General features: G+C 39.0%; 2 protein-coding genes across 2 annotated transcripts in view; one reads left to right on the top strand and one right to left on the bottom strand.

Annotated features, from left to right (window-relative positions):
* Positions 1-2,153: 2,153 nt before the first annotated feature.
* On the bottom strand, positions 2,154-5,337 carry LOC139447404 (prefoldin subunit 4-like). The gene is made up of 4 exons (XM_071228740.1): positions 5,294-5,337; positions 4,527-4,631; positions 4,217-4,286; positions 2,154-2,603 (listed from the first exon to the last, which is right to left on the bottom strand). The coding sequence occupies exons 1-4, from the start codon at positions 5,312-5,314 to the stop codon at positions 2,401-2,403; spliced, it is 399 nt and encodes a 132-aa protein (XP_071084841.1). The 5' UTR covers positions 5,315-5,337; the 3' UTR covers positions 2,154-2,400.
* Positions 5,338-5,524: 187 nt separating this feature from the next.
* Positions 5,525-11,637, top strand: part of LOC139454112 (protein disulfide-isomerase TMX3-like) — a 140,287-nt gene continuing 134,174 nt past the window's right edge. The window contains exons 1-6 of the mRNA XM_071235629.1: positions 5,525-5,566; positions 5,662-5,704; positions 7,583-7,622; positions 8,573-8,736; positions 10,037-10,117; positions 10,945-11,059. Coding sequence (XP_071091730.1) covers positions 5,527-5,566; positions 5,662-5,704; positions 7,583-7,622; positions 8,573-8,736; positions 10,037-10,117; positions 10,945-11,059 — 483 coding nt within the window. The 5' untranslated portion in view covers positions 5,525-5,526. The remainder of the gene's footprint in view (positions 5,567-5,661; positions 5,705-7,582; positions 7,623-8,572; positions 8,737-10,036; positions 10,118-10,944; positions 11,060-11,637) is intronic.

Here is an 11,637-nt window from a genome sequence, read left to right as displayed (position 1 = left end):
GTCATGCCAAAAGACGTTAAAGTTGATACCCTGCCTGGCGCTAGGCGTTTTCGCTATACAAGTGCAATAAACGTAGATGCCATTTTACCACACTATCTCGCTCAAAACGAAGCTTACGTCCCCGCGCTATTTTAAATTCTTCCACGCGTCTTAAATGGTTGTTTAATCACTGGTGTCTTGTGCATGCAGAACGAGAATTCCATTTTAACATATGTAGGGCACGTAATTTTGTTACTGTGTCTTACAGTATCATGGTATCTCTCGATGGCCTCTTTATGAAATAAAATAATTTCTAGTCGAGTGCAATAAGAACCAGGTCCCTTGTATGTGTAATAAATGAGTATCTTTTAACTATTGTCTTTAATTTCCATTGTTGAATTATACTTTGAAAACAATCAAGTTTATATCACAACTGTGATCATAATTATGTTTAACAGCATACAAATGCTTACGTTGCGATCTATAGCAGTCATTGATAGAGAAGAATTCCACGTGTCGGTGATCAACCCCGTTCTTCGCAAGCAGTATATCTATCTACGTGTCAACGTCATCGTCTTGTCTTCGGGTTCCATTGCTATGAGTGAGTGAGTACGCCGCTTTGAACAGTATTCCAGTTTTATCAAAGCGTGTCAGCTTGATGTGGGAGGAAAGCCCGACTGATGCAGGTCTTAGACCCACGACCACAGGTATGGTGCTGACAAACCTAGAAGCATAATCGGGGCGAACCACAATCATACGTTTCTGGCGTGCCCAAGGGACGCACCTCTGCACAGCGAATTGCAGCGCCTCAAGACGACTGGGACACCTGCAGCAGACGACTCATTTCAACAGCCATCATACAGCTGTGATATTACTACATGATGAAATGTGCAGTTGCACATATGGATTGTGCAACACAGTATGAAATAACCCCACCTTTAGACAAAGCTGGATTTGGTTAGATTACATTAACGACTGAATGCGAGTGAGTCATGGGGTAGGTCAGCCATTATAGTTGTCAGTGTTAGCAACGAACAACGCTTTCAGCTATCACGATAAGAACTCACGCCCTACCGCCTCCTGCAATTGTTTTCAATTCCCTTCCTGACCGGTAGTACTCCCGACGATTTCCATGTCACAATTCAGGTTTAGAACAGCACAGTACCAATTTAATCAAACGCCGACAGGTCCTATGATTGTGGGTCATCGTACCCCAATGGCGTGGTTCACTGTTCATGCTTACAGTCACAAGGGTAGCTGGGTTCGAACTGCATTATTTATAGGCTCCCGTGATACAGATGGAATACAGGGCCTGTTCCACAAAGCGATCCAAAGGCTCAGGTGATAGCAGCCCACATAATCCACAGGGTTTTGGTTGTTGTGATCGGTGTGTGGACCCGGAACATTTGTACACCAGCGAAGTATGATCTACCTTTAATTGTTCCTACTTTCTTGTATAGAATTCAAACTTTGCACACACATCCATCCACAAAATGGTTCTCAATCTGTCTTGCTGGGTGAGGTACAAGGTCAATACTAATCCGACCTGCATCCTCATTTAAATCAGATCTATTAACCCTGACACATACCCCTGCTTCCATCAGCATTGGAGGAAAAGATATGATTTTAATTAAACTGCTGGGAAAAAGAAAGTATAGACTTCAAAATGAATGTGACAAAAAATTGCGAACTTTATCAGAACACTGTAAAGTTAACGTCCAAAACACAACTATGATACCCATATCAAATACATCACTATTTCTTGTTTATTTCATTTTGAGCCACGATCAAACCTTTGTGTGTACCTTCTTTCCTTGCCCAGCAGTTTAGATTGACCAGATGTGTTGGTTGTGGTTAATCACTACCTAGCTTGTTCTCATGATACTGAAATTATTCTATATGGAAAAGTTGATGTCATGATGGAAGACAGTTATAAGTCTGTATTTTTGTATTTACAAGCATGTGTATGTGTTACAGGTGCAGCGCTTGTATAAGGTACATCTACACAGGTTGCAGCAGTGACATATTAATTATCAACAGTCACTAGGTGTGCTGGTCTTATAAGCTGGACATGCACAAGAGAATCAAGTGATGCTAAAAGCACCTGTTATGATCCTCTGATATTTTCTTCGAGTTAGAACTGAAATAGGCAAAACAAACAATTCTGTGTAGGTTCTTGTTTAATCAGTTAACCAAGTATTATGACACAGACAAAACAAGATTTTAGACAGTACAACACATGTGATGACAGGTGGTAATAAGATATTTGGAACACCTTAAAGTCTCCTTCAAAAACATCCACAGTCCAAAGTTTTCGTACAATTTGAGGAAGGACAGGGTTCCAAGCCTAAAATTTCACTGAGGCAAACTATTGTAATGTACAATGATATAAATATCTGATGTTTCAATGTCCATGATTCTTCAGTCATCCTCTGCCTCTAAATTAATATTGTTTCCAAACTTAGCATAAAGTTGTACTTTTAAATCTGAAAGAACTTTCTTGTGAGTCTCTGCCCTCTCTTCTAGTTCCTCTATGGCCTTCTGGGTATTTTCTTTGGCTTTCTCGATCATCTCATTGGCTTCATCAACAGTTGAGCTCACAAATACCTCTCCGATCTGGTATGTAGGATTGTTAAGGCTTTTTCATTGCTAATGCTATATGGGATATTAGTCTTTAAAGTCAAACTTCAGCTATAAGCAGATAAGATGGCAGCCTGTAAATAATCCAATCTGGATCAGACAAACCAGTGATTGATATTATCAACAATGATCAATGACATGCAATCAACCACCTCATTCATTATGACCAGTAATGCTGGTTGCTGTGAACCTATTCTAACCCACAATAACATTTTAGTATCTACACATTTGTTTATAAATAAGGCTCGCTTGAATCAGACATCAGGTAAAGGTAAGTATGGATACTGAAGGGGATGGGGATCGTGATTACGGAGCTTTAGATTTTGAGGACACTTTGGTTTATGTTGATGAATATAGAATGATGGTGTTGAAACAGCAGAAGTGGAAACAGTGATGCAGTACATCTAACCCAGAATAGGTCTTCAACAACCCATGCTTGCTGTAAGAGGCAACAAACGGTACTGGGTGGTCAGGCTTGCTGACTTGGTTGATGCATGTCATTGCATCCCAACTGTGTAGATCGATGCTCATGATATCAATCACTGGATTGTCTGGTCCAGACTCAATTATTTTAAACAATAAACAAACAAATATTTCAATACTCAATACTTGTGACAAAATGACTGGTACTGCAGTTTCTTGTCTTAAGGAATGTGTATGATGACACAGTCACCCTTGTTTAGTCCAAACAAAGTGCTGGGGATTTGTTCAAACTCATTCCCGGCAGGGTTCACATTACCAGGGTCTGAACTTTCAGATACAGTTAACTGCCTTGTAATTTTCAACAACTTAACTTTAATCATTTCCATTATAATTATTGCCACTACACATGTAAAAATTAAGTGTCTGGTTATTGTGGCCACTTTGATGCTTATTTAAAAAATAGTGACTGCTGTTACTTGAATGGAAATCTTGATTCATTGAACATTGTTGAACTTTAAAACATTATGTCCAGAAGAGTTAATCCAAATATAGATAATCTCCTCGAGGCAAGAGAGTTAACTGACTTAAAAAGTCCAGTTTCCACCCTTGCTGAACCAGACTGGAATTCCTGGGCTCGATCACAGCGCCTACAATGGCTGTTACGAGTTATGTCTCTTCTATGCCTCTCCAATAGACCAATCAGATTCTTTGTATCACTTGCATTTGCTTCAAACAAAAACGGCGGCACACAGTCAAGACGATCTGATTGATAATCAAGATCCATAACTTGTGATAAAACGAGTCTTACATTGCGAAGTGCATCAAATCATGTGAGCACCTTGATTAAAAACATGCAAAGATTTAGAAAATATCTGTTGACAACGAATTAGCTCTGCACATGCTTTGCAAATCCTGCAATCAACCGAAATCTGCATGACAATTTACGAACTGGATTTCGATTTCGGAGCGTAATTTTGATTGGACTATGCTTAGAGTCGTTAGTCCAGCCAAAATGTAACTCCATAATACAAGGGTGGAAACTGGACTTTTATAGTCAGCCTCGGGAAGATGAATATAGATGTCCTCTTATCACATTAACTTGATTAAGGTTTCAATGGCTCTCCCTCATGTGTCAACACTAGACTCCCTACATAACGTTATCTGTAAGGATATGGAATGGCGCCATCATCTCCATCTTGAAGCATCAGCTCATCAGCTGCATCCTCCAGATTTTGAAGATCTTTCTGCAACACAAACAATTGTATCACATTCAGTTGAACATGCTAAGAAGACATATCTGACACCATCATGAACAAATACATGAAACAGTTATCTTAACCTGAAACATATAGCATTAGTCAGTTTAATTGATTCCTTCTTTTATTCAAAATAAACTAATCAAAATGTCACATTGTCAATACTAAATATTGACGAAAATAAATTGATGTATAACTTCTTGCAGCTGAACGTTTTCACTGTTTTACCTTTTTCGTTGTAAGTTCTTCCTTTATGTCCTGCAGTTTTGCATTATGTCTGGCAAACTTATTGATCTTTTGTTGATCTTCAAATGTCACTTGAGCATCAGATTCCTTGAAACAAAGAACATCCTGGTCATCCAAAGATGAATGCTATCAGGTGCGTCATATGAAAACAATTATTTTGGCAGGGGAAAATGGCATAGGACATCCTCTAACATCTTCTATTACTATTTTTAAAACCCCCAACCAAAACAAGTTCAGTAATTCTCGGAGAGATACTTGTTAACTGCTTGAAGGGCAAATTAGCTTGTCAGTTTACAAATTCGCTTACTATTGTTTACCCAAACACAAACAACACATGGGTAGGCAACAATAGAAAAGCTATGAAAGAGTTAGCAAATTCATTTTGTGAACATTTGGTAAACCAGTTGACAATAACCCTTCACATAGCAGTCAATTAGTGTACCAATACATGAATAGTTCTGAAACACGTCTCATTATCTGATTGCTGACAATGGGTAGCTAACTTTCGTATTGACCATGAATGATTCTTATTACAGACATCACACCAATTCTTAGTGTATCGTTGTTAGGGGAAGAACTTCAATGAGAACGATTCTATCAGCAGTGTGGGATCAATAATGCAAAGCCTTTTGTCGGTTTGTGAGGTATTTCAACTAAACAATTGTTAAATGCGATGTGACAACAACATCTTAGACACAGATATTCGTCTCGATAAAAAATAACAACGATTTTATCACTGGTTTGCTCACCGAATCCTTCAAGGTAGCCATGCTTGATGTTTAGATTAGCAGTAAATTCCTGAAAAATCGAAATTATTCTCTTTGACATATTGCATTAAATTATATATTGATAGTTTGCAATATCTTTTCAAAACCAAATTTAAGCACAAGAAAATATAAATGAACGACAACGTAAACGGTTACTTATTTTCATTCAATCAAAATCATTCTATACTTTTGGTGCAGCACTGTTATGTTGAAACATGGCGGCTCCCATGACAGAAATTTTGGTCCTTGTTTTGGGTAAATATTTTGCTCGGATTTGACTTTATGTAGAACTTATGCGATTAAAATAACTATTTAGCACTTACGAAATGCAATTTATTTCATTATTGCAGCTCTGGTGTCAGCTTGTGCGGCCCAACTAGAGCTTGATGACCGGTAAGTCACACGAATAGCAGCCGGTGAAAAGATGGGCGTGTCCTGTAATCAATGCCGATGTCAGTGGTTGTGTAGTAGAGTCATGTCAGTCGTAGTCATTAAATGCTCAGAAGGTAAGAAACCTCTGTAAAGCAAACACGATCAGTACAGAACGAATCCTAACAAGACAGTGCTAATTGCCGGTAAACTGTTCTTGTTGCTCACGCGAACTTACTTTTCTCCATCATGAATCAAATCTGATATTTGAAAGTGGCCTACATTTGGAATTCAGCACCACAGAGTTTACAAACACGCCACAATATTCTATGGACTCATTTGTAAAACCTTTTTGCAAGATACACCAGCAAAACACCCTGTCACGTCAGCCTAGTAACGATTGATTGGTGGGGGAAGATATATGAAGACTTGCTCATATTCAAGAGCTATTAGATTGGTTCGATGCACAAACGAACATACTGAGATGATGTGTGAACCGATGCTCATGAACATGAATGCATCACATGTGACATCATCAATCCATGACTCATGCAGGATAAATGTAAAAAGTTTGAAAATCATGTGCAGCATATCGTGATAAGAATAAAGTCACTCTCTGGTAACACTTGACTGATGGTTAATTTTGTCATTAATTGGTACACATTGGAAACATCTCTTCTTAACGTACATACTACTCCATATGTTTCTATGGTTCGTGTTTCGTTTGGAGGTGAGATTCGTGAAGATGCAGGGTAGAATAGGTTTTCAACAAGCCATGCTTGCCATAAAAGGCGACTGTGCTTGTTGTTAAAGGCAACTAACAGGATCGGGTGGTCAGGCCCGCTGACTTGGTTGATGTATGACATCGTATCCCAATTGTGTGGATTGATGCTCATGATGTCAATCACTGGATTGTCTGGTCCAGACTTGATTATTTACAGACCGCGGTCATATAGCTGGAATATTGCTGAGTGCGGCATTAAACAACAAACAACAACATCTTTTGGCGGTGAGCATATATATCTATACCAGCTAAAGGAAAATGTCATGGATTTTCTCATGCAAGCCACATTCACTCTGTACATTTCCTGAGACCTGATTCAAATGCTGACTCAATGATGTGGCATCATAGGCAATGACTCTGTCTTCCACGTTCCTTACTATGATCCACATTATCCTTACAGTGTTCCCTCCCACACTTTTCTATCTGAAAATTGCCCAGGCAAAAAATGATTCATCAGTTAATCGTGAACTCAAAGTCTGATGCCTGGAGCCGTTTTGAGTTCGTGCCATATTAGCTCATTCCTTTCCACTCGGGATCTTTAAGATTATGGAACAAGACAAGTGTGCCAAATGGCCTAGTGACCACAGACCATAAATGTCTGTATACTGAATGACACTAAGGCTATCAGTAACCTTTGCAAATGTCTGTCACCACCTTGTCCTTTTCTGTTCCTTTCCGTATCCCTGTAGACATGACTAGGTAAATTTGCACAGCTTGTAAATTTTAATTGTATGGTTGTAGGATCTAGCTTAGTTGGTATACTTGTCCCGCTAACAATCTGAAGTTTGCTGGTTTGATTCTTACAAAGACTGGTTACTTGTCTCAGTGACATGTGACCTACGAATGCATACAACAGATATTATCTTCATGAAAAGTTGTGGTGCTGAATTCTAAAGATACCGCAAAAGTATCCGTAACATTATGTCATGTTAAATGTATCATTTTTTGATAATGCATGATGGCCCTTGCTGTTCTTGCATCATTGTTTGTTCTATCAATAGTTCAATGTATTGAGTGGTTCTGGATGTAGGTGGCATAGGGGAAATTGTGAATATTGTTTGCTTATGAATACTTTTAATTCATTCTGATACCAATATTAATTGCAATTGAAATTTCAGATTCTTAGAGCAGAGGAAAGAGGGATTCTGGTTGGTGCAGGTATGGAACTCACTGTACATTTTCAGGGATTTATCTGTGTTATATATTTTGGGGTGATGATCCCCAACAATGATTACATACAGAATTTTAAGTGGTACCAAATTATGAAATGGCAACATTCATTCCTAAACATGCATACAAAGTTTCTGCATCACAGTAGATGTGCTTTTGTATGTTTTTTTCCCCCCTTTTTCAAATTATTTGGATATAGAGGCAGGTACATGTAAATCCCTGCATTTTGTAATTATCGGAATTAAATATGGAAATCTGTATCAGGGAATATGTTCATCATGTTCAGAAGTCATGTTCATTTTATTCAGATATTTGTCCATGTTTTGGTCATCAATTTTCATGCAATAAAATATATTAAAAGTACCAATCTTAACAATATTACATGAAACATTAATCTCATTAAATCAGATCTTAGTTCTCGCTACTGCTAAACAAAGATCTGAGGACTGACCTTGCGTGAACCTTGACCGACTCATGGAATTACTGACAAGAAGATCTGATTTTAATGAGATTGCATGATACATATACATGATATATTTGACGTAATTCAGTTTGTATAACAGTTGTTATAATTAGTTGCACATGTTAATGTCATATAGAAAGGATTCATGCTGTGTGATGTTTATATAGAGTCTAGAAATCAAAATGTGGGCATTGTTAGCCTAATCATGTGAGACGCTGCATGTGTAGAGTTGTGTCCCTTTGACATGTGAGAAACCTATGATAATGGTCTCAATCCAAGATTTGTCCTGATTTTGTGTCTAGGGTTGTTGGCACCATACCCTTGCTCTTGAGTTTCAACTAAGTGGAAACATCACTTCAGGCATCACTTTCCACGTCAAGCTGACAGACTGTGATTTGACTAAAATACTGTTGATTGCAATGTCAAACCAATCTCAGTCTTATTGACATTGATAATGATACAAGCTGTGTTTCAGTTCTACGCCCCATGGTGTGGTCATTGCAAGAAGCTGGAGCCCATCTTCCACCAGGTATTCCGCGAACTCAGGAGCACGCCGATCCGGGTCGGCAAGATAGATGCCACAAGGTTCTCAAGTGTGTCCTCGGAGTTTGACGTCCGAGGCTTTCCGACTATCAAGTTGTAAGTACATGGAAAGTGGTGTTTAATGTGTTTGTTTATTTCCTTAAGTGGCAGGAGTTAAATGATCTTATAATTCCTAATATTGTCTCTCAATGATGCAACTGAACCATTTAAATGATTCGTTTGTTAGAGTTGTCTCCCTTTGACTTCCATCAGTCAGCCTCCAAGTCAGATTCGAAGGTATTACATGTACAGGGATGAGCTGCAGCAGCCATATTTTATCTGGTATTTGTCCTTTTTACCTGGTATATGTGATAAGTGTGCATATTGTGGATAATTTTGTGAGTGTGGTTTGTTCTGACAGAGCCCACGTCTCGTTAATCCGACACTCGTTAATCCGACAATAGGCTTTATCAGACACAAATGATGGGAACTGATTTAATCAGTGCTATTTCGACCCTTACAATCCGACAGTCTCGCACTCCGACTCCGACACGCCTAATTTGCAATGAATTGCTGAAATCACTCATTAATCAGTCTCGTTAATCTGACACAGTGATCAGCGTACTCCATGGTCATCTGCCCATGAGTACAAAGCCCTGTGTTTTGATGCCAGATGAGTCGGCGAGAAGCTGCATATTTCAACGGCTGCAGAGATAAACTTGCTTAACAATAAACAATTACTCCTTTAAATGCACATTACATTAAATTACATGCCTAGATTACCTCAATCTCAAATCGGATACAAGTTCTCGCTACCACTGAGGACATCCCATTACAGGTCACATCAGAACGACCTTTCGCGAACTTTGACCGACCAATGAAATTATTAACAGGAAGTCGACATTAGCCACTAAGAAAACAGCTTTCTTAAGCATTGCGGCACTAGTTTCAAATTAGCGACTTCCATTCCAGACTATGCTTTCAAAATCAGTCAATTTTAAATCAGTCATACAGTCAGTAACAGTAGTTTTGTGTTAAACTTTAGTGATTGCATGATTAGAAAACATATTCACCGTCTTATAGCTGGAATATTGCTGAGTGCGGCATTAAACGACAAACCAAAAAAAGAAAACATATTCCGCTGGCAATGTAACACAACCAAAGGAATATTTTGTTTTTCCTTTTCCTACATGTTGGTGTCGTTATCTATTGTGTAGTCGTCGGATTTTCGATCATGAACGGTTATAATACCTAATTTCCTTTATCCGACATTCTCGTTAATCTGACATAATCATATGCAACCAACAATGTCAGATGACGGGAGTTGACTGTATGCTGTAATTCATGTCCACGACTTGGGAGGAGTTATCCGCCTTTGATTGTAGGGCTGTTTCTCAATGTTGCATGTGTATTTAAGTTTCAGTGGAGGTAATGTCTACACCCACAGAGGAGACAGGACAAAAGAAGATATTATAGAATTTGCTCAGCGGGCCCAAGGGTGAGATTCAGATATTTTGAAAAAAACATTCAAAGCCTTGGTGCTATATTCATCTGTCTGTGTCACTTTCCCAAAAATGTATAGGTGACAAATTCAGGAATTTAAACTCATCAAATGTGCATGAAATTACAGTGGGTTACCGGATGTTTAGCTTCAGATGACAAGGTGATAAGATGTCATTATGATTATATTGCCTCAGTGTAAGGGAAATTATAGAACGGCTGCTAACAGCTTGAGAGCTGATGGGTATTTGAGTACTCAGTCATTTTATGCGGACTCGAGTCCTACATCAAGAACTAAAGTATCCAGAGGGAACAACTCATGTCTCCACTTCTCCAACATGTGGTTAGAGTGGTAAAGTGTCTGGATGCATTTTGACTCTGATAATGCTGAAAAAAAGACAATGGTTGCCTCAGTGCAAAGTAAATAGCGATGATGGTACTCCTGGTGATGCTGCTGCTGCTGGTACCACTGCTGCTGTTGATGCTGGTACCATTGCTGCTGTTGATGCTGGTACCATTGCTGCTGCTGCTGCTGGTACCACTGCTGCTGTTGATGCTGGTACCATTGCTGCTGTTGATGCTGTTACCACTGCTGCTGTTGATGCTGTTACCACTGCTGCTGTTGATGTTTTTACCACTGTTTCTGTTGATGCTGTTACTACTGCTGCTGTTGATGCTGTTACCACTTCTGCTGTTGATGCTGTTACCACTGTTGCAGTTGATGCTGTTACCACTGTTGTTGTTGCTGCTGCTCCTGCTGATGATTTAGTACATTTCAAGAAAAGAATAAGAAGCAGTGTTGTCATCGCATCCATTATGTTTCAGCCCTGCGGTGAGGAAGTTGGCCAGTGTTGGGAAGTACAATGAGGCAAAAAGTCAGCACACGGACAATGTCTTCTTCCTGTTTATTGGTGATGACGACGTGAACGATGATCTCTATGTGAGTACAAGTCCTGTGAGAATTACCGGTGGAAGCTGTAGGTCCTCAGTACATCGATGGTAACATCTTGATTTCAGCTGTATCATTGATGTATTTTGCACCAAATTCTGCCAATACTATGAGGGTAATGCTATTTTTCAGGGCATTATCATTTGCAGAAGCCTGAGGTCTTCCATTAACTGCCTGACGAAGGAGGGTAGTTGAAAAGATCGAGGGCTTGTCCAAATGATAATGCTCTGAAAAATAGCGTTACCTTTATTATAGCTAAAATGGATGGAATTTATTATCAAATAAAAAGAAACAACAATATCGGTTTTCAAACATTTACTGCAATCAACACGAATGTCACTGATCCACTTTTACAAATACGGAAACGTCATAGAACAACCCAGATGACGTCACTATTTAATGTGACGTCACCTATCCCTACCCTAACAACGGGCTTGAAAATGGCCCATGGTCAAGAAATATGAGGGCATTATCAAGTTACAGTGGCCCGCTCATTTTTGATAACATGCGGGCAGTTAATGATAATTCTATCCATTTTAGCTATATTATATAAGATATATTATGATTTT

This window comes from Haliotis cracherodii, unplaced genomic scaffold, assembly GCF_022045235.1.
Source record: "Haliotis cracherodii isolate W230 unplaced genomic scaffold, xgHalCrac1.p SCAF_10, whole genome shotgun sequence".
NCBI classification, from domain to species: domain Eukaryota; kingdom Metazoa; phylum Mollusca; class Gastropoda; order Lepetellida; family Haliotidae; genus Haliotis; species Haliotis cracherodii.
Note: the sequence above shows the minus strand (reverse complement) of the source record. Positions and strands in the feature narration are given on the sequence as shown.